The sequence below is a fragment of the Saccopteryx leptura genome, chromosome 2 (assembly GCF_036850995.1).
Source record: "Saccopteryx leptura isolate mSacLep1 chromosome 2, mSacLep1_pri_phased_curated, whole genome shotgun sequence".
Lineage (NCBI taxonomy): Eukaryota > Metazoa > Chordata > Mammalia > Chiroptera > Emballonuridae > Saccopteryx > Saccopteryx leptura.
In genome coordinates, this window is record NC_089504.1 from 25186387 (window position 1) to 25209407 (window position 23021).

The window sequence follows — 23021 nt, forward strand, 5'->3', positions numbered from 1 at the left end:
CAGCTCATTTCAAATTTATCTCCTCTGCAAGGGAAGGGCTGTGCACTTGTGCTTAAAGAATTATTTTGTTTGAATGTATTTTTAAATGCTGCAAGCAAGGTGGGGGTGGGGAGGACCAAGTCCTCTCGGAGAATCAGCTCCCGGGGATTCTGTGGAGGATGGAGAACGTCAGGACTACAAAGGTTAACGCAGACGCCGCACGGGGGTGCCGCTGTCTGCTCGTGGTCAGAGTGAGCAGGGGAGGCCAGTTGGGTGGTTGCCGAGGCAGGTTTTTCCATCCTGGGCAGCTCCCCAAGGATTTGACCCAGACCAGGCTCCATTCTGTTCTTTGAGGAGAAGCTTGGAAGGAAAGGGGGGTTGAGAGATGAGGTTGCCCCTTGGAGGCTCCTAGAGCAGGCGGCACATGGCCCCTTCCATGTGGTAAATCCTGAGCTGAGAGTGGCCGGAATGAGGTAGTCCCAGATCAGACCAAAACAGCATGCCTCCGGGAAGCTGGGCAGCGCCTTGGTTGAGAAACCAAAAAGCCCCGGTGAGAGAAGCAATGTTTCCCTTGGCTTAACAAGCAAAGCCGAGGTTTAGATAAGTGGTCATTGATAACAGCCTTTTAAAAGATTTAAATGCCTGCGTAATTTGTTTTATGAAAGGTTATTATGTGTGCAAATCAGTGTTCTCTGAGTGAAATGTTCCAAGTACTCGAACCCGCTTTTTGGGCGCAGCCAAGTCACTGGTACCTAAATTGTGGGTTTTGTCCTTTGATGGAAACACCCACCTCTATCAAACAGCCTGGCTTTGGCAAAGGTGGTTTTATTTCCAAATGGAAGGTGGAATTCATAGTGTTTTTTACCAAACGAGTCATGATTGAAGTTGAAATTGACATCGGAACCCTTGGAAATAAAAGTTCGCTTTCAGATATGTGTAATGTCCTGATAATGCTGATATTGGCAACCTGCAGTAAGATATTTGCTTTCCAGTGGGCGGACAGAATATCAAGCGACGCATGGGGCCCGGTTACGAAGAACCAGCACCTTCGAGAGGAAGCCTAGTAAACGCTATCCATCCCGGAGACATTCGACCTTCAAAGGTGGTGTGTTTGTCATTCTGTCTTGGAATTTTACATTCTGGTCTAGTTGGTTAATCCCCGAGGAGCTTGGGAAAGCAGATTGTGAAGGAACTTCCTATTGTTCTGCTCAGTCATTCAGAACCTTTTTATTTGTATGTTTTAAATTATATATAACGCTCTATCAGGTTCAGGTGTACGGCATAACACTTCAATGTTTATATACCTTGCAAGGTGATCAGCACTCTAAGTCTAGTAACCATCTCTCACTGGGCGTAGTTTTTACACTATATTCCCCTGTGCTGTGTACATTACGCCCTGTGATTTATACCTGAAAGTATGTTCTTCTTAATCCCCTTCCCCTTTACCCATACACCCACCTCCCTCCCAGTGACAACCATCAATCAGTGTGTTCTCTGTATCTATGAGTTTTCCAAAGCTTTGGGGCGGGGGGGGGGGGGGGCACATAACCTAGGAGGATTCTCTTGCTGGTAATTGGGCCACTTGTGCCATCTTGTCTTTAGTCTTTCCCATTGGATGCATTCGTATTTTCCCATCTTGTCTTTAGTCTTTCCCATTGGATGCATTCGTATTTTCCCATCTTATCTTTAGTCTTTCTCATTGGATGCATTCGTATTTTCTTCTCCATTTCCCACATTTGTCTTCATGTACCCACTCGTTTCTCAGGATTATCATAGGTCAACACGTTTCTTGCCTACAGAAGGTGATCCTGTGTCTCGGAGGGAAAAACGGCCCCTCGTCTCCTCCCATTTGCGATTTTAAGGGAAGGCATCAGTCGCAGGCTCGCCAGAATTTTGACCACCTCCAGGCAGATGTTTAATATTGGATTCAGGTCCCATGGTTAGTCTAGACATGCCCTGCACTTGAATTTAGCCAGGTCCTAGATGTCTGTCCCTCCCCGCCTTCTCCAGAACTCCCAAGCCTTGTCTGTCATTTACTCCTGTGGCCTCACCCTTGTGTGAGGCTGGTAGCTGGTACAGGGTCAGTTGGTGCATGAGCAGGCGGGGCTCATTTCTGTTTAAACCCAGCCTCCAGCTCCCATCTCGATGCAGGTCACCTTTGTCCACACTCAGTCGCTCCTCCACTGGGGACACCCAGCTTAGCCCTAAATTGTGGGCTCTGTATACCAGGGCCTTCGCTTCCTCACCTCCCTCACCCCCTCCAGTAGACCATTGCTCAGAATGGCCATTCCATACATCTTGCTTATTACATGACTCGGGACTCAGTGAGCCTTTGTGGGGCCCGGCACCTATACTTTCCCCTTCTAGAATCTTTCCCCACTCTTTCCTTCCTTTCTGGACAAACAGCAATAGCCTGGCAGCCAGAAATTCTCTCAAGTCATTGTTGGTGGCGTTAGTGGAAAAAAAATTCCCAGATCCCAGGGAAGTGTTGACTTCACCTTCAAGAAAAACCAGAGGATGAGAGGATGAGAAGTGCGCACAGGAAGGTGCAGGTGGTGAAGGGTGATTGTTTGCAGGAAGGAGGAGTGACCGAGTGAAGGGCCAAGATGGGCGGGAGCACTCTCTCTATCCCAAGGGCTGTTACCCCCCCCCCCCCACACACACACACACAAGCATCCTGCTCATGGGTGTAGTCCATTGGGTCACCGTTGTGCAGAAATACCTCAGTATAAGCAAGAACTTCCTAGCGGGGTTGTCCAAAGGTACTGCGTTCTCAAAACAACAGTGAGCTCCCAGTCTCCCAGTCCCTGGAGGCCCCGGGGCATGGCTGCCACAGAGCGGAGAGGCCATCCGAATGCTTGACCCCTTGCGATGGCTTCAGAGCTCTTCCAGGCTCCAGGTTCTGTGTTTCTCTTCTACTTCCCTTCCTGGCCCCTATCCTCTCTTCCTCCTTTATTTTACTGACGCTGCCTCTCCAGCCAGAGTTCTGACATCTTTGTGATGCTTTTAATGGTTCTCGGTGCTGCATCCTTTTCACAATGAAGAGGAGTCTAGATAAATGAGCTCCGCCCCTTTGCAGGCCCCTCCCACAGACTCACGCGCTGCCCCGTTGACCGCCCGGAGCTCCCCCGCAGGTCCATACTTGCATTTTTAGCCTTTCTCACCTTGCGCCTCTGTCCCTGTCTGTGTCGAGAAGGGAGCTCCTGGCGAGCGAGGTGTCTGTCACCTCTGCTCCCCAGAGCGCTGCGCACGGGACTGCGCTCAGTGAGCCTTCGCTGAGGGATTTGAAGGCAGGCGCCACGAAAGGCCATTCGCTCTGCCTCCAGAAAGGACAAGCAGCCACGGCGGAGATCCTGCCGCCTGGTGTTGAGGCTGCTCTTCGACCCCAGAAACCTCTCTCCCTGTTATTGTCACCACGTGGTAAAAGCGATAAAGCTCTGTAAGACGTCATGCTTCTTTGTTTTTGTCTTTTCTTTAAAGCAAGCAACCCGGTGATCGCTGCTCAGCTCTGGTAAGTGCCCCCAGGCTCTGGGGTGTAGCTCTTTTCTCTGTTATATTTACTTTCAATATTGACTTTTTCCTTGATACAATTAAATCACCGACTTCAGTCTGCTGGGTTTCTTTTTCTTTCTTTTTTTTTCCTGCTGCCTGGATATACCATCCCCCTGGCTTTCAATAAGTACACAGTAGAATGTTCCAAGGCACTTTGTTTTTTCAGAAAACACAGCTGCCTTGTGTGAGTAGCTCTGCGCTTTGTTTATTAGCCGTGGGTGAGCAAGGTGACAGGAATGTGCCCGGCGCCCAGTGCGCATGGCCTCGCGGGCAGCACGGGAAAGGAGGCTGCGCTCTCAAGCAGAAGGCCCACGAGAGCAGGTGTGGGGTTCGCTGTGTGCCAGGCGGGTTTCGCGGCCCTACAGCCTAGAAGGCCTTTATTACCGGCTTTTCCTGAAACCCATGCCGGAGAAAGAACTAGTCACAAGACTGAAACTCTTAACGTGGGAGCCAGCCAGCTTTTCCTGTAAAGATAGTCCGTATTTTAGACTTTGCCGGCTCTGCTGTCTCTCACAAGCTCTGTCCGTGGAGCACGGAAGCCACCACAGGACAACACGTAAATGAAGGAACACGGTTGTATGCCAGTCACACTTGACTGACAGTCACAGGTAGGCCGGTGGTGTGCCGGCCCCTTCCCTAGCACACGTGTTCTGGATCTTTCCTGTACACTGGGATCACCTGGTCAGCTTTGACATGTCCCCATCAGCCGGGCCACACCCCAGGCTCAGGAGCAATCTCTGCGGGCGGTTTTGAAAGCTCCCAGGTGGTTCTTGTGTATGGCCCAGGTGAGAACCACTGTCCTGCTTTGCGTGTGCCTCCTTCTCCTTCTCCCTCAGAAACAACTGTCTCCCTAGGCGAGTGTTGACATAGTAGGTGGTAGAGAGTCGTGGTGGAGAGTCACAGGGTGAGAATCACAGAATGCAGCCACACTCCAGCAAGTGGCCAAGAGCCCAGCTTGGTTAGCCTCTCAGTGGTCGAAGGCACGGGCCTCGGCTGCTAGGGCGGCTGGTCTCTGAGATCACAGCTCGGCTACGCCACGCCCTCTGGGCAGTTGGCAGAGCACGTGGAGGAGCGGGTAGCCAAGGCCATGGCTGGTGTTAGGATCACTGGCTGAGGGGTCAGATGGCCTCTCACCTGGACCCAGCTTTGCTGTAACCCAGCTCTGGGGCCTTGGCCACCTTCTCTCTGGGCCTCCTCTTTCTCATTTGAAAACAAGGAGGTTGGTTAGATCAGTGTTTTCTATTTTTTTTTTTTTTTTACAAACTTCTTTATCCTCTGATTTTCACCCTCCATCTCCTCCCCCAGAAGAAACCTTACATGGAGAACAGAGGAACGTGGATCTCCTGGGGATGATGCTGATTGGGCAGGGAGGAGCCACACCTACCACTCATCTGCCCTTCCACCCAGGCAACCCCAAGGCTCTAGATCCCCAAGGTTCTAGAGAACATAACTGGCCCCTTGTATCACACAGCCGGAAACTCAGCCTCAAGTCTCTGATTTCAGACTACCTGCAGTGTCACTCTTCTGGGGGCCGAGTGTCTGACCCTGTGTCTAGGTTCAGTTCTCGGCATCTGAGGAAGGGGTCAGGGGGCCCTGTTGAACTGCTGAGCATCGCTCCCTGTCCCCACCCCAGGGTGGGAGGAGGTGGCCGGGTTCCTGCCTGGGTTAGCTTTAGGTCTTCAGGCTTGCCCTGTTTCCAGCATCCCGGTGGCAGGTGGTATGCTAATAATCCTTTCTCCTTTCTCTTCCTGTCACCGAATCTTGCTTTTAATTCTCAGGGGTCTGTGAGGTCCAGCATGTCTTTCCTTTGCTCTCTTAAGGAAGTGGTTGTTTTGTTTGTTTGCTTCTCCCCAATAAAATTACACTTTCCACTTAGCGTCTAGTGGAGATTATATATATCGGAAACCAAAACAAACTAAAAAGGAAAGAAAAGGCTCCAATAAATAAATAAATAAAACCCCAAGTAAATATACCCTTTAGGAACAAATGAGCTAATAACCACTGTTCGCAGCTGTTCAATTGTTCTTCACAGCCTGTGGGATCCAGGGTGAGTAGGATTGCTGTGGGAGCCAGGGATGAAATTGCGCTCCGGGCTGCAAAGGTGATACCAGAAAATAGCACCTTGAAGGACACTTAACCTTCCTGATGCATTCGAGCCTGGCTCTGTGCACCAGTCCTCTCTGAAAACTGGAACACAGCGCTGTTTAGACCCCAAGCAAGGCTCATAACAAGGATATGTTTCCCTCTCCTAGTTGGAGAAGCAATAAACCTTGATTTCAAGCACACCACCCTAGCAACACAGCCTGACGATGGTGTCGTTTTTGTTTGAGGTTTTTCTAGCAGATGCCAAGCGTGCATGTTAAGTAACACATTATGTCTTACACCAGCCTTCGCTGTCCATCTTTTTTACTGGAGGAGTTTGTACGTAAGAGCCCGTCAAAATGGGTTGGTACATGCGGAGCCCGGAACCGTCTTGGCTTAGTGGAAACAATTTAGGCTTTAGGATTTGAGCAGGAGTCCATTCCAGTCCTGGCTCTGTGGGTGATTAACTGGCTGACCCTGAGCAAATTTCCTAACTTCTCTGTTAGGCAATCATGCCTTTATCTACAAAATGAGGCGGTACCATTTATTGACTTCATAGCCTTGTTGCATGGATTAAATAACAACAGATGTGAAGTTCTCAGTAAGAGCCTTATATGGAATGAACATTCCAAAGTGGTAGCCAGTTTACGGCTTCATTGTTGTTGGCTGTGGGACCCATAGTGTCAGGCGCTCCCAAGTGGCTGGTGGCTTTCCCTCCAGCTGGAGGAAACCCTGCACGTCCCTGGAGCTACCTGGCCCCATGGGCCACCCAGCAGTCCCGGGGCAGATCTAGGATGGGAGCTAAAATTACCGGGTCTGCCTAATTGGAAGGACCTCCTTTTTTGCCACCAAAATATGACATCGCCACCAGGATTCTGGAATATCACCCACTTATTTCTAAATATTTGTGAGCTCTTAACATGACGAATGAAAGTTGCTGTTCGGTTTCTCTGGTTATATGTTCATTTAAGCCACTAATATCCAAAAACAAATACTATTCCTGAAAGGTAGCTAGGTAGGGCTTGGTTAGTTCATGATTGTTACTACAGGCATGCCTCAATTTATTGCGCCTCACAGATGCTGCCGGTTTTCCTTCTTTTAATTTTACAAATTGAAGGCAAGACCCTCCACCAGCCAGAAGATTATGACTCACTTGATTGTGAGACGCACTTGACTGTGGTGGTCTGGGCCCGAACCCGCAATATCTCCGAGGTTTGCCTGTGAATCAGCATACTGCCGCTTTACAACCTGTTACATGATCGTTTTCCTTTTCTTCCCTTTAGCTCTAAAACAAATCCTGAAGTCCATAATTACCAGGTAAGACACTGCTTTGAAAGGTTTTCGTATAATACTTCTTAAAAGTTTCTGAACGTTTTAATGTTGAGCAGTCATTATGTTTGTAATCAGATTTTAAAGACATAATAACAATATATTCTTCTGAGGAAACAGTGAGGAGAGTGTCTGCCCCCCTGACCCCTGCCTGTTTCCTCTTGGTCATATGAGCTGCTTGTTTTTCTTCACCTTGTCAGCCAGTGAGCAGCAGCGACTTGTTTCAGTTTCTGGGTGGTCGAACACAGCCTCTGGGCACGCAGGTGAGGCCCAGAGAATGGGCGTCCCTGGACGTGTGCCTCCAGGAAAGGGTGTCGTGGTCACACATTTGGGAAATGTAGTGCCCTTTGTATCCCTTTGTGGATCTTACAGTGCCCAGTGGGGTGTCCAACATACAGGGAAATCCTGCAAAAAAACACTTTTCAAAAAAATTTAAATTTAGCTCTGGCCGGTTGGCTCAGTGGTAGAGCGTTGGCCTGGCGTGCAGAAGTCCCGGGTTCGATTTCCAGCCAGGGCACACAGGAGAAGCGCCCATCTGCTTCTCCACCCCTCCCCCTCTCCTTCCTCTCTGTCTCTCTCTTCCCCTCCCGCAGCCGAGGCTCCATTGGAGCAAAGATGGCCCGGGCGCTGGGGATGGCTCCTTGGCCTCTGCCCCAGGCGCTGGAGTGGCTCTGGTCGCGGCAGAGCAACACCCCGGAGGGGCAGAGCGTCGCCCCCTGGTGGGCGTGCCGGGTGGATCCCAGTCGGGCGCATGCGGGAGTCTGTCTGACTATCTCTCCCCGTTTCTAGCTTCAGAAAAATACAAAAAAAAAAAAAATTAAATTTAGTGTTTCCCAAGGTTGTTTGATTATTGGATACCCCCCCCAATAAAAGAACAACTAACCTCTCTCCTCACTCCCTTCCCTTTAAATATATATATATATATATATATATATATATATATGTATGTATGTATATATATATATATATATATATATATATATATTTTATTTATTGGTGGTGCACCATTAAAATCAATGCAGCGAGGGTTTCTAGAACTTACTTTGTAAAGCCCCGTGCTGGGCCTGTGGCCTGCAGCAGGAGCAGAGGTCAGTCTCAGGGCTGGTGTCTGGCTCTTTCACAGGATGGCCAGCAGGGCCGCACCCCTGCCCGTCCGCCCACCCGCCACTCCCCGTGGGCCGCTCTGGCTGGCCGTTCAGTCTTCTCCAGGCTGGCTGCGGCATCCTTTCCTACATTTATTTCTCACTGTTGCTCATCACACAACATATGTTCGGCTCTCAGAGGATTACATCAGCATTGCCCCGTAATTTCTTCCCACACCGTGGCCCGTTCTCGCCTCCCTGGGATTCCTTTGCCTCCTCCCTGGATAGAGCCTGCCTCAGAAGCCATCTCCTTCCCAGAGCCTCTCTGATCCCTTAATTGGAAGTCACCAGCACCAGCGGTTCTCAGTCCCTGCTGCACCGTCTGGCAAGCTTTCAACAAATCATTAACCAGCGCTCGGGCCTCACCCTGGCCCGATTGACTCAGGCCCTGGGGGGCCGGGGGCGTCTAGGCACTAGAGAGCTTCAGAGCTCTGAAGGTGGTCCTCGTGAGCAGCCAGGGTGGGGGAACCCTGGAGTGATGCTGTGTCCCTCGTTTCCTAGGCTGTCGTTCGTGATCAGAGCCACATCCACGTCTGATGACCTCCTGACTTGGGATCAGCATTCTCTATCCTGGGCAGTGTGACTGTCTCGGGGACATGACCCTCCCGGGTGTCTGTGCCCTATCACCAGTCTGGTTTTGAATGTCACAAGTAACGAAGCTACTTCCTAATGAGTTCCCTTTGGAGCCTTAGTCTCACACGGGATCTTTCATTATTGTGGATATTAATTCCTTAGGCTGGGGTGGGAAGCCTACATACATTACAATGCCTCCAAATTAGGTTTCAGAAGAAATCTGTGGTATTGCCTTCTGCACATGAAATCATATTCCTGAAGTGCAGAGCCTGGATGTGACTTCCAGGCTTTAGGGACTAACACCTCAAAGGTGCTTTGTCCTTGCTGGGAGAAAGGCCAGACTTCCTGATTTCCTTGCCTTCTTTAGGGTCTTAAATCTTACTCAGACTGGTTCTTTTTTTGTTTTTTGATTTTGAGGGACTTTCAGGTGTGAGTGGCTGGAATGTTGTGTGGCAGGGGAGATGGGGGAGTCGTGGGTGGGCGATGACTGCTTGAAGGACAGAGAAAAACACGTGAAGCGAAGTGGTCCGGACTCAGCGCTGCCCCTGCCCTCGTCCCCTCTAGCCCCGCGGATGAGCGCGCTCTGCATGCTCTGCTCAGAGTGAACGGTGAGGTGATTGCTTATTGAAGTCAGATCTACAGACTTCCCCATCTTCTTGTCCTCAGCATCGTTGTCAGCCACTGCTTCTCTGCGCCTTGCCAGTCTCCGGGGCTCTGTGTCCCTCTGTCAAGGTTGGGGAGTTGGTTGACCTGGAAGAGAACTTCCCGAGAAGTGGCTGATAAGCGTCTGAGTGCCGAGACAGGGCTTCAGGGGGATGGGATGGGATTGCAGCGTTTGTCTTGCTCGGAGCTCAGCAGGGTTAGCCAGCTGCAGTGGGTGGATTGCCGTGTTCCCGCCGAGGACCCTGCTGGCATTCCGGGAGGGACAGTTCTTCACGTTTGGGACTGCCCCTAGAGTTGTACAGGATGTTTAGCTTCCCTCTTCTCTGTCCAGTAGTTAAAGAGTAACTAACCCTCCAGCTGCTGTGACGACCAAAAATGCACATATATATTTCCACCTGCCCTCGGGGGAACATAACTCCCCTGATTGAGAACCTTCTAGCTTAACATTTAAAAAAATAAAACACTCCTGGATAGCTTTTGAGTGTAAGTCACCAATGGACATCAAAGAAAATTCTGGACTATCGTCCGCCTGGGTCCTTGTGGACAAGGTACCTACCCTGTCTCCCATGAATCTGATCTGGTTGTGTTTGAAAACAAGGAATAGGAATAGGAGATGCATTTCTGTCCTCAGATTTTAATGTTGTTGTGAAAGACCCAATTGGTGGAGCCTCCGCTGAAGTCAGAGCAGTTTGGCTTTGGGAAATCATCTAACCTGGGTTCTGTATCCCTCCCCCGAGAGCGGGAAGTGGGAGAAACGGCATCAGGGAGAGTGGAGAGCCCCGGTCGGCTGTCAGAGCCTGCTGCCGAGACAGTTTCTCCGGATTCCTTTTTTCTGCAGCATGTCCTTTTGGGGGCTGCAGACCTAGCTTGCTGACAGGCGTCTTGGAAAGAGAGAGGCCTCTGGAATACAGAATAGGCCGGGAGGGCATCGCGGGCCCGTGCAAACAATGCATAGAATTGCTGAAGAGTTTTCCATAACAGAGAGCAGCCTTCTGCTTATTAGCCAAAGCAGCAGGGAAGGGAGACGAAGGAGAAGAAATAATTAAAGCAGTGATGGTGGCAAGACTGCAGTGGCCGAAATGTCAGGAGGGCCTCATTGGCTGGGTAGAAAGTTTAGCCTTGAGGAGCCCCGTGGCGTCTGGCTACGTCTGGGACCACCGCCCTCTGCAGGCCAGAAGTGGATCGGCACCGGCCCTCCAGCCAGCCCTGTGTGCTCTTCTCCCTGGGTCATTTTATGAGTCTCCAGTTGGGTTTTGTTTTCTCATCTTAAAATGGACACATTTCTTCCTTCTGTTTTGTCAAGATAATAAGTGCTCTAGATGGTTGGGGGGAGCAGGGTTATTTTGGGTCACACTTTAGAAAATCATTTCTGTCGCTCAAACAAGGGAGAAACAGTAAGTGCTCCCACAGGCCCCTTGATGCCTGGTCCAGTGCTTGTCTGTGTGCAGACGTAACTGTGACCCGTTGTCGTCATTTTCAGCAATGGCAAAAAAAAAATGTTTCTGAATGTTGCCGACCATCCTCCCTGTCTTTCTGGCACCTTCTGTCCATTCCCGTGGGAGAGAGGATGATGGCCTGGTCTGGGCTCTCCAGGGGCGACGACCCTTTCAAGGCAGACGCTTTCCCCTTTCTCAGAGGGCCGCTTCCCAGCCCCCGGTCTTTGTCTGGGGGGAAACGCGATCCTCCTGGGAAACGTCGCCCCCTCCCGCCCCCTGGCCGGGGTTTAGTTATAGCCTTTCCATTCACAGCCCCTCAGGTGGCTGCTGGTAGGAGAGAACATGAATGAAGACCATTGAAATCAGAAGGTCATCGACTAATCACGTTTGGTGTTTTATTTCTAGCCTCCGTATCATCCCAACATCCACCCCGGCCAGCCCCGGTGGCACCCGCACTCGCCCAACGTCAGGTGAGTGCTGCGGCTCACAGAGCCATCCATTCACGGCTTCTTTTCTCCGGAAACGTTCAGATTCTACTTAGTCACGAATTAAAATTCCGCATCAGTGGCAGCAGTTAACAGAGTCAAAGCCCCTGTCATGGCAGAGATTAATCCTGGGCAGAGCAAAAGAAGCCAGCCGCGAGTGTCTAGATGTGCTAACGTTACTACGCTTTGTGACATCAAAATGAATTGGGTGGTTTTTCTTTTTTAAAGTCATTCTGACCTCAGATATTTTGGGTTTGGCTTTGAGTTAGAAATGTTACGGAGAATTTCTAAGTAACATTTGCCTGTCCTCAGAATTCATTTACTAAAAATGTGTCTAAAGCTCTGGGGATTTTTGTCGTGACATTTTTTTGTTTTTAATTGATATTTGGGGGGGAGACACACACACACACACACACACATCAGTTTGCGGTTCCATTTATTTATGAATGCATTGGTTGATTCTTGTATGTGCCCTGACCGGAGATCGAACCCGCAACCTTGGTATATTGGAACAATACTCTAACCAACTGAGCCAGGGCTTGTTGTGGGGTTTTTTTATGAGACTCTTTTTCAGGGATAGAGTGAGGGTTTGCTTTCTGTGGCAAAAGATCATTTTCTAAGCCCAAGTGTCAGTAAATTTTTCCATCAAGGGCCAGGCAGTTCATATTTTTGGCTTTTTGTGGTCTCCATCACGGCTACCGAACTCTGCCAGGGTCGCCTGACAGCAGCCACAGACAGTAGGAAGTGCCTGGCTGTGACTGTGTTCCGATCAGTCTTATTTATCAAAAGAGATGGTGAGCGGGGCTGTTCGCTCGCCCCTGCCCTCACCTGCCGCAGCCCTTTCTAAGTGAACCGGCACCTGCCTTGTGTTTCCAGGTGGGCTTGAGAGTGTTCTCACGCTAGCTTTGTCAAGGCAAAGCACTGCTAGCGAGATCAGCTTTCACTGGTGTATATGTGGGAACCTCTTTCGGAAACATAGCTGGTGAAGTCCGTTTGCCCAGTTTTTTCTCGGCGAGGCAGCTGTGCTCCTTGAGAAAGCCCAGAGGACGGAGCATCGGAAATAAATCCGGATAGAGCCAGGCAGACAGGAGCACGTGCTTCCTGACAGTTCCGACCATGTCTCTGGGGGACGATGGTGCCGGTGCTATTTGAGCATAAACACTTGGTACTGAGGTAACTTTTTTAAAGCAAGTTAAGCAAGTGGAGGAATGATTCTGAATGTTTCTGGATTGCAAAGGCAGTTTATTTTCCAGACGTGATTTATGGAAATGCTATTTTTAATAACCTTGTTTTGACAAAGTGTTATACTTCTTACTGCCTACTTTATCATATTAGTTTCCTTCTGAAGCATGACCTAGCCCAGGATTTCACAAGAATGCTGAGGCAGACTGGAACAGGGCTCCTCGCAGGTGGGCCTGCCTGCCTGGCGGCAGTAGCATACATCACCTGGGAGCTTGTGAATGCAGATTCGCAGGCCCGCCCCAGACCTCCAGACCTCAGAATCCCTGGAGATGGGGCCCGGCATTTTGTGGCTTAGGGGGCTCTCTGGGGTGAGAGAAGCACAGCCCGAGATACCAACCGCAGCAAAAGAGAGCTCATTGGTCCAGGCTTCTGGCACATGCCGCCTAAGACAGTCACAGGGCAGATTGGCATAACAGCCCTGAGACGTCCCCTGGCAAAGGAAACTGGTTGGCCTGCACCTAGGTGAAGCTTTCCCCCAGACCAACCTTGCAAGGGTGACAGAGGGCACAGCCATGGACAGAGCTTTCCTCCACTAGAAAGTTGGTGGGTGACCCACCCCGCCTCTGAATGTTACAAATACAGTAGAAAAGTCCATTCATTTCCGCGTGTCAGCCGTTGCCCTTCACGGCGTCCCTGGGTGGCCCGGCCCATTCCCTTTGTGCTCATGTTGTTTCACTCACCTTTCTGAATGTTCTTCCGTCCCCTCCACTAACCATTCACTCTGCACACAACACAGGCCATCCTTGCAGGATGACAGGCCGCAGGGGAAAGCGCCGCCCAGTGGAGATGACGGCCATTGCGATTATGTCCACAACCAGAACCAGAAGAACTTAGGAGGAGTGCAGAGCGTGATGTGTCGAGATAAACTCATGACCGCGCTTTGAGAGACCGGGCATCTCACTTCCATTCACCATCCCCGTTTCATTCCATTCCATGAAAAGTCTCTTGGTGTCACGTGGATGAGTTTGCAAAAGTGTCTTTGAGGAGTAGTTCGGAAAGGGGCGTTCAGTGTCCGTGTAAATATTGGAAAATAATCGCACTAGCTAGCTAGTCCTAATTTACTGTTTGACCGCATTCTCGATGAAAATGAAGGTAGGTAAAGGCTCAGGAATCACTCTGATATTCTGATTTTAAAATTGGAGTGCAAGTTTCTGTTTATTGTATTGCTCTGTACCTAATATTTCTTTGTCGTTGAATGAATGGGACCAAATAAAACCAGAGGAACGTGGGGAGATGGCTCTGCAGAGGGGGCCAGTAACGGGGGTGGGGATGGAGATGGCGGGGATCCAGCCTCGGCCATTGTGTGATTTTAGACAAACCATTTCCCCTGTGTTGGCTTCATTTTCTTCATCGAAAAGACTGGGTAGGTCTAACTGATCATCAAGGCGCTTCCCATCTCTATAGTTCTGGGATTCATTACAATTCCATGTTTTCAGGCTGAGGACATCACCTTCAAACTATCTCATAGGAAAACCGCAGTATCCCCTTCTCTCACCAAGGCTACCCCAAGCCAGAAGCTAAATAAAGTCTGTAACTCATTAGATGTTATAGAATGCAGGGAGACTTGGAATTTCAGATCTGAAGGCAGTTCAGCCACTTTGAACCTTAGCAAAGATTTTTACTAATCATAAGTTGCGTAGCATCCGTTCTGATAGGATTTTGCTGCTCAAGTACAAGAATAATTTTGTAATGTCTTAATGATTGGTGCTGCTAACTTGCATGATTTCAAGAAAACACGGTAATGGATGTACGCTGTTGGAATATGTAGAATTTGAGGGTCGGTTTTTACCCTAGACTTCACTCTTTTAAAAAGCAACACGCAGTCTGAGATGCATATGGCTTAAATTAAAGCATACAAGGTTTTAACAAAGTTGTGCCAAAGCATTCTGTCGACTAGGATAGGAGAGGTGTTGCACAGTGTTTTTGTAGAACCAGAAATTAGTCTGTTGTCCTTTAGGGGAAACCTCATATCAAAATATGACACACACCCCCTTTTCAAGCCACAAATCAAACATTGTTTCTTTTAGGCCTGAGATCTTTTTTGTTAGTATTTTTGTGAAATCAATTCCCATGCCATCTTGTGCATGTTAATTGAAATTTGGCCCATTTTGAGTCTTTAAAAAAATGTATTGACATCTCTCTCGAGATATTTTAGTGCTAAAATCGGTTTTGTTTTGTGTTGTTTTTTTTTGGTTACCACAAAAATCTGTCCAGAGGGACGGACTCTCGGCCGCACGGCCTGCACAGTGGAGTCTGTATCACGTGTAAACTCCCCCTGAGATATTGTTTACAGGAATATTCCATTTCAGCAGATGTCCTGACACTCAGTGTATGTGCTGCGTACAAATAAATGTGTTCTGAAGCTTTTAATCTTATTGATACGTTTTTACAAATGTGTTTCCAAGGAATAAAGATTATTCTTGCTCGTTTTGACTCCATCTTCATTTTATGCTGCGCAGAAGTGTCCCCCGTGGATGACGTAGGTGATGTGGCAGTGAGCTTTCGGAAGGCTGCAGGGGAGCCTTGAGTGAGGTGGCGTGGAGGAAGCCCGTCCTCGAATGGGGCCGCTCCTGGGAGGAGTGGCTCTTCTTGTGGACAGTGGCAGAGGCCTTTCTTCATCAGGAGCAGCTCTGGTGAAGGTTCTAGTGCCTGGTCACAGGTGGCAGTGGGCTTTGTCCTGGAGACAGCTGCTGTTCCTGGCAGAGTGACTTCCCGCCCAGTAACTGTGGCCTCCTGGAGACTGTGTGTTCTGTCTGATCCTGTCCAATAAATATCTTGTGCTAAAGCAACTTGAGTGGGTTCAGTTGTCTGCAATCAAGAAAGTCTAACCAGTTTGCATACTTATGGCCTCCTGACTGTTAAATCACGAGTACACTGTTTATTCCTCAACTCAGCAGGCCTCTGTCTGCTGCCTTTGACGGCGGAGATCACTCACTGCCTTGCAGCTTCTGCAAACTCGGGTCCCATGGCTTCTCTGATACCTGGTTCTCTGGCCCTTTGACTTCTCCTTCCGTCTTTGTAGCAGCCTCTTCTCCTGCTGTGCTGGGAAATGCGGCTGTTCTCCGGGAGCCCTCCCTCCGCCCACTGCTGCTCTCGCTTTCACCGTCTGCCGGGGTCGTCCCACCCCTTCCTGCTGGCAGAGTGCTGCTGGTCCTGAGGCCGTGACCTCTCGCTCAAGAGGAATGTGCGTTTGAGACTGACATTCCAACGTGCACGGGCCACACACACCTCCAGCTCCCCACGTCAGAAATTAAAATTTCTCCTCTTTTACCAAAAGGGGAGATAAATGCTGTACCCGGATTCTCTCTTTTCTAGTAGGAATGTCCACGGTGTTGGCGTCTCTCCCTGTTGCCACCCGTGTGCAGGTCTGCTCAGCTGTCCTGTGTTCAGCCCGTCCTCTCCTTCCCTCTGGCTCAGAGGCCCTCCTCCTGGCCTCCTGACTCCAGTCTCTCCTGGCAGGCTCCTTACAGCCACCAGAGTGATCTTTCTGAAACGCCCTCTGATGGTGTCATTTCGTTGCTTGACGTCTGCCGGGGTTCAGGGTTCTCCGTCAGCCACGGGATGCAGGCCAAGGCCGTCCCTGTGGAATTCCCCTGCGCTCTGCCTCTCTGTCTTGCTGCTCTAGCTAGCACGTTTCCCCGTTCCTCACCCTCCTGCTCCAGCTCCCGCAGCACCACACTGCTTGTCGCTCCTGACAGTCACCGTGCCCTGCTGTCACTCCCATCTGCCCGCACAAGCACAGCTCCTTCTGCCGCGGGTGCTGCCGTCCCCTCCCCTCTGCCCGTCTCCTGCTCACCCCTCGCTTCCGCTCCGCTTCGTCTTCTCCCGGGGACTCTGCGCCCCCTCTACAGATGGGGTTGGCTGCTGTGCTCCGTCCCACTGCCCCCCGGCTCCCATCTGTCTCGGTGCCGTACTCACTGCTTTGTGTTATTAACACTGCGTCCTGTCTCCATCTCATCCTGGACCCTGGACGCTCTTTAAGTCTGACCTTCATGCTGTATCCACCTTTGTTCCCCAGGCCTGATGGATAACAGGTGCTCAGTGGACGCCTGTTCAGCAAATGAATGATCCCACGTTCATTCTAAAGGAAATGTCGAACCAGATAACAGACAGTTAAGATGTCATCTCTGAGCTGCTGCAGAGATACCTGAACCCCCGTATCAAACTTGGGGCATCGCATTTGGGGCAGGACATGGACCACAACGTGTGTTCTGGCTTCAGCTTCATCATCTGAGTACCGTTCAGTGTGTCTGTGGTGTTCTTTCTCATGGGGCATTGATGTAAGGTTGAATGTTAGTACCCAGCAGAGAGCAGTCCAGCTGTGGGATACTCAGAACCCAGGTATGTTGACATTGAGCCACAGTACTGTTTACTGATAACCACACATGTGCTTCACATGGTATATACATCACTCTGTGAAGTCGGTAGTATTCTTTTTGCACATGGGAAACTGACTTAGGGTATAACCCAGCATCTTGTACACGGTCACACAGCCATTAGAGGTCTGGTCTCTAAACCCTGTGTCTGCCACCTCTTGTGTTCTAACGCATCGGACCACTAATCATTCCCCCATGTCCATGAGACTGTTAGATGGTGTTGAAGAGTTCACTACACTGAAGTCTGGTTACTTAACTTAGCTGTCTGCCACCACCCACAGTCTACTTTGTATCCCCTACACACCAGCGTTCTGGTAACCTCATCCATCACCTTTGCCAGTGAGCTAATAACCCAGCCCCCCTCTCCCTGTGTCCGTCACCCAGGTGTCCAGAAACCCTTTACACCTCTCCACCCTCTTCCGGCAATCTGGTGACCCTGTCCATGCGGGCGTTCTTGCAGCAACAGTCCGCCTTTCACAGGAGCAGAGGCTGAGCATTGTTTTCTTAACGAGCCACTCGTGTAAGATGGCCCACTGCTTCCTTCTGGGAGCTCACAGGCTTAGTCGTTTCTTCTTGGGTATTACTTGTCACCAAAACCGAGCTCAGAGTTCCATCACTAATGGAGTTCGCCTTTTGCATTTTAGAAACTCGGGTACTTGCTGGTCTTGCATCATCCATTCTTTTTCTCAGGTCCCTCAGAATATCTAACAGTGAACTTGACTGTCATCAGATGGATGTAATTGATACGGACTGCAAGTCTTGAAATCATGCCAAGTAATTACCTTGGCCTTCAAAAACCCTCTTTCCTGTTTCTTTTCTTTTTTTGTCTATTATTTCCACTGAAAATGGTTCTCATTAAGAGTGAAGATGAAGGCCTAAGGATATTGCGGGAGTCTTCCTTGTTTTTCTTGCCTGTTAATATTACCCCATCCTTCCAGGTCAATGACTCCAGCCTCCTGGGTCCTGCTCTGAACACAGCTAATGGTAGATCGTTCTTATTGCCCTTGACTTTCCAGCTTTTAACGGGCCCTTTAAGATCCGAGCTCATCAAAGAACTCCCTGAGCAGCTGTATTGATCCCTTTGGATCTATATTTCCCAAATTTGGCTCTAAGTTAATTCCCTGGATCTTCCGTGTCTACCAGGTAAACACCCCAACGAGACAGACGAAGGGTGAGACAAGGTGCAAGGGGGCAGAGAGAGAGGAAGAGCTAAGTGCTGTTCAGGATAGGAAAGCCCCCTTGTACAGTGATACCTCGGTTCTCGAATGCCTTGACTTTCGACCAAATCGGTATTCGACCAGGAAATTCGAGAAAATTTTGTCTTGGAATCCGAACAAATATTTGGAACTCGAACGTCCGAGATTAGCCGAGTTGAGCCGAATGGCGTTCATTCGGCCGAGCGCGCCTTGCCTGCGTCATCAGTGTGAGTCACGCTTTGTCACGCTTTGTGGAGAGAGAGAATCACGTTTTTGTGGAGAGAATCACGTTTTTGTGGAGAGAGTCACGCTTTGTGGTGAGAGTCACGCTTTGTGGAGAGACTCACGCTTTGTGCACGCTTTGTACACTGAATTTAACCCTTAGACATGGGTCCAAAGAAAGCCAGAAGTGGTAATGCAGACAAAGGTAAGCGGAAAGCTGTGAGAACAACGATTGAGCTGAAAAAAGAAATCATTGCCAAATATGAACAGGGCACACGTGTTTCAGATCTGTCTGCTGAGTATGGCATGCCAAGATCTACTATCTCAACTTTCCTTAAGAATAAAGCTGTTATAAAGGCTGCCAATGTTGCCAAAGGTGTTACATTGTTAACAAAGCAAAGGCCTCAGATAATGGAGGAAATGGAGAAGCTGCTTCTTATTTTCATTAAAGAAAAAGAGTTAGCAGGTGACAGCATCAATGAAGTCATTATTTGTGAGAAAGCACCAGTAAATAGGCATATTTTTGGGGCTTGGAACAAATTAATCCAGTTTCCATTATTTCCTATGGGTTTCATTGTTTCGGTTCTCGAACAATTTGGTTCTCGACTGTTCTCCCGGAACGAATTATGTTCGAGAACCGAGGTATCACTGTACTTGAAAGGTGGTGGATCGTAAGAAGCCCCAGGATATCTAAAAGGTAAAGACATCATGAAATTGGCATTTAGCTGAGCTTCAGCAAAAGAAGACATCCTCAGAAATTGCGCAAACAGGCCTATTCCCCGCCCCCCAAATTAGGGAACCCAGGAATCGCTTGAACAGCATACTGAAAATTGATTTTTAAAATTGCGATTGTTAGGCTCTATTTAAGTGGTCAGGGGTGAGACCTAAGAACCTCCATGTTAACAGTCACCCGAGGAGAGTGAGGTGGGCAGGTGCAGGCCCTCACTGTGGAAAAGCACGGTTTCCCATCTGGTTATGTTTGCCCTTGTTTAGTGGCTCAATTTTAACTCAAAGTGGAGGCCCAACTTTTTATTTTTACTGTAAGTGGGCATGAGGTCAAAGAGCAAAGGGATGGACATCACAGTTCTGCACGTGTTTGTGGTGGAGATGAAATGAGAGAGGCGACACTTCTGAGTCTCATCCCGGGCTGTAGCTAACGGAGTCCTGAGATGGCTTTGCCTTTCTGAGGCTAATTAGGTTGTCTCCCACTTTCCGCCCTTTTTTTCCTGCAAAATATGTGATGATTCTTGCTACCGTCACCCTTCCCCCTCTTCCCTTCTCCACATGTTGCAGCTGTCCGGGTCACATCAAGCTTCCGGCCCTCATCCCTGACCACATCTTCTAATGGTTTCCCGCTGCAGCACACCCTTGGAAAGAAACAGACTTCACCTGGGTGATTGTTTTTAATAAGGTAGAAAAGTTCACGTGTATCACCTATTAGTTTTGAAATGTAGGCCACACAAGACATCAAGGTGACACAAAAGCATACATTTTCATTTAAATGACAAGTTTTTGAACAGAAGGTAAGAGTCACCTGGGATTGTTCCGAATGACATAAATATAATCCAAAAGTAAATGCACGAAGCATGCTCACAGCAGCTAGTTCTTTCTGCTCCGCGCAGCTTTGCACTGCCTCAGGCTCACGGGGAAGCAGGACAGTGAGGGTGCTGGTGGTTCTGTCACAGCTTTCGTTTCCTTGTAACCTCCTTCCTCCAAGTCCGTCGGACCGAGTAGGTCACCGTTCTGCTGTCCTCCTGAAGCAACGGGCTAGGGAACTCCAAACATTGCAGAAGGTTAGGGCGTGGCCACACCCCAGTCTGACTCCCCAGGCCAAGAGTTGGGCCCATGTGGGGAAACGAGTGGAAGTTGCAGCAGCAGCATGGCAGGGCGTTCATTGCAAGCTGAGAGGATGCAGAGTCTGGTGGGGGGGCTGCTTTTGTTCTCTGACTCTGTGAAATGTGGACCCTCTGGAATCGTGCATGGTTTGAATCCCAACTTGGTCACTCATGGGCCATGTGACCCGTGGCCAGTTTCTTCTTCGCCTCCTTTTCCTCGTCTGAAAGGGAATTTAACACTATTTCTCTGTTTAGGAGATTTAAATGGCATTGTGTATGTATGGTGCTTTGCACAACGTTGGATGCTAGCCGGTAGCAATTTTTAGCACTTTCTTGCTTTTTGAGATTTAAGGCCTTTAGCAGTCCATGTGGCAAGAAACAGGACAAGGAGATTCAAAATTCAGTTCAAGGAATGGTATCTCTCCTGGGTGGACAGTTGAAGTTTAGCAACAGACAGAGGTGCTTGGTTCCAAAGGAGAGAGCAGATGGAAGACGGTTAACACAATACCTAAAAACATCTCTCTGAAACTCTGACAAGCTAAGAGCAGAAGCACCACAGGGGTCTTTTGAGAGGGGATAAAAAGAAATAGAAGTGATATTTTTGTCTGAGAAGACTGGGAAAGAACTGTCCAGGCAGAATGCAGACAATGCTTTTCCCACCTGCAAATGGCAGAGTCGCGGAGAGGAGGGCATTGGAGAGACCACTGAGAATTCGTGCTGTGGGCACAGCTGGGGCTTGGAAGTTTTGAGAATTGACAGGGAGCATCTGCTCCGTTCCCAACTTGCCCAAACTTTGGATTTCATCTTACACAAAGCAGAACCATTTAGCTATTTGAAGACTGAGTAGAAAGTAATAAAGGGAACTGCTGTGCTTAAAAACTTTTTTATTGAATAGTAGGCAATACAGGCAGTGGTAAAAATTCAAGCAAAGATATCTAAAAGTGACTTTTCCCCTCCACCCTCTTATTCCCTACTTCCTAGCTCTTCCCAGAGGCAATATTGCTGGCCTTTCTTCTTGTCAATCTAGAGCTAGTCTATGTATTCATAAGCACATGTATTTATTTAACCAGTCAGTATTGATGGGCACCTAGGGGCTTCGAATCTCTAAAATTACAACTTTACTGCTCCCCTTGTACATTCTGTTCTATACACTGGAACAAATCTATCTATAGAATCAGTTCCCTACAAGTAGAGACTTGGGTGAAAGGGTATGTGCCTATTTAATTTGGATCTTGCCTAGTGAAATTTCCCTCCAAAGACATTCCCCCTGATTATGCCGCCCCCACCCCAGCGATTTGACAGGGCCTCTGTGATTCTGCTGCAAGCAAGCTCCTAGCCTTAGCTAACCTTTTGAACCTTTGTTAGCCTGATGTGTAAAACCCAGAATTTCCACGTTAACTGCATCTCTCTATAAGCAAGGTTGCACACCTTTTCGAAGGCCATTTGTTGCTTTTTGTTTGTTTGTGAACTGTCAAGAACCCCTATTCCTAAGTCATGCCCTTTAATAAAACTCGGGGCCCTCACTGGTGGCTCAGTGGGTAGAGCCTCAGCCCAGCCTGTTGATGTCCCAGGTTTAATCCCCATTCAGGGCTCACAAGAGAAGCTACCATTTGCTTCTTCCCCACCCCTCTTTCTCTCTCCCCTTCTTTCCCTCTTCCCCTTCCTCAGCCAGTTGGTTCGAGCGTGGCTCCGGGCACTGAGGATGGCTTAGTAGTTGGTCTGAGCACTTTAGCCTCATGTGCTAAAAACAGCTTGGTATTTGATCATTGGGCCCAGATGGGGTTGCCAGGTGGATCCAAGTCGGGGCACATGCAGGAAGGAGTCTGCCTCACTATCTCCCCTTCTTTCACCTAAAAAAAAAAACCCCAAAATTGGGCTGATGAAGTAAATTAATCATGCCATCTTAGCCTAAATAGTGAAGAAAGGGAAGGTTGGGAAAAGTTGATATTTACCAGACATTTTTTGAAAGCAGCTTCCCAGATATTCAGGCAACCAACTGCAGGATACCGCATCCTGGAGACAGAATAACTAGGATAGAAATAGACAAAACCAGACATTTCTATGGGCAGCATAGAAATAACTAGGATAGAGGAATTGATTTCTAACATCCATGACTCCTTTTCTGCTTGGGAGTTTAATGAGAACTTTCCACTCAGACTTCTTACCAACTCAGACATTGTGAATTTCCCTGGTGAATTTGACCAAGGAAGAACCAATTTACTTTTGGTTACAATTAAAATTCTAATATATCGGATCTAAAAATCACAGTCACATCCCAAGAGTCAGCAGTGGCATTTTTGGAGGAAAGGCTGCAGGATTTAAAATACCAGAATGGCTAGAGTTTCGGCAATCCACTAAAAAGGGTTAGAATAATTAGAAGATCCTCCCTGTAGGCTCATGTTATAAGAAACCTGCAGAAACCTACCTAATCATCCCCTACTGAATGGTGAAAGGTTTCAACATCAACTTTCTGCAGCTGAAACCACATAAGCAAGAGACATTGCTATGCTAAAGCTCCACCAGCATCATCAGTGGCTGAATAATGGACCTTGTACCTATATTAAAGGCAATTAAACAAGCCCTTAAAATACAGCTTCAAAGGCTCACAGGATGGTTAGAATAGAAACTTCTCAAAAACCAACCAGAGCCCTGGCCAGTTGGCTCAGTGGTAGAGCGTCGGCCTGGAGTGCAGAAGTCCCGGGTTCGATTCCCAGCCAGGGCACACAGAAGCACCCATCTGCTTCTCCACCCCTCCCCCTCTCCTTCCTCTCTGTCTCTCTCTTCCCCTCCCGCAGCGAGGCTCCATTGGAGCAAAAATGGCCCGGGCGCTGGGGATGACTCCTTGGCCTCTGCCCCAGGCGCTAGAGTGGCTCTGGTCGCAACAGAGCGACGCCCAGGAGGGGCAGAGC

General features: G+C 49.0%; 1 protein-coding gene across 2 annotated transcripts in view; it reads left to right on the forward strand.

The window, feature by feature from the left end:
* Positions 1-23021, forward strand: part of EPB41L4B (erythrocyte membrane protein band 4.1 like 4B) — a 137814-nt gene that overhangs the window by 63552 nt on the left and 51241 nt on the right. Inside the window, exons 12-16 of one of the 2 annotated variants that reach the window (XM_066367488.1) lie at positions 972-1081; positions 3460-3490; positions 6897-6930; positions 11162-11226; positions 13220-14909. In XM_066367488.1, coding sequence (XP_066223585.1) covers positions 972-1081; positions 3460-3490; positions 6897-6930; positions 11162-11226; positions 13220-13367 — 388 coding nt within the window. In that variant the 3' untranslated portion in view covers positions 13368-14909. Of the gene's footprint in view, positions 1-971; positions 1082-3459; positions 3491-6896; positions 6931-11161; positions 11227-13219; positions 14910-23021 lie in introns of those variants that run through there. The other variant, XM_066367489.1, reaches the window with a different exon arrangement.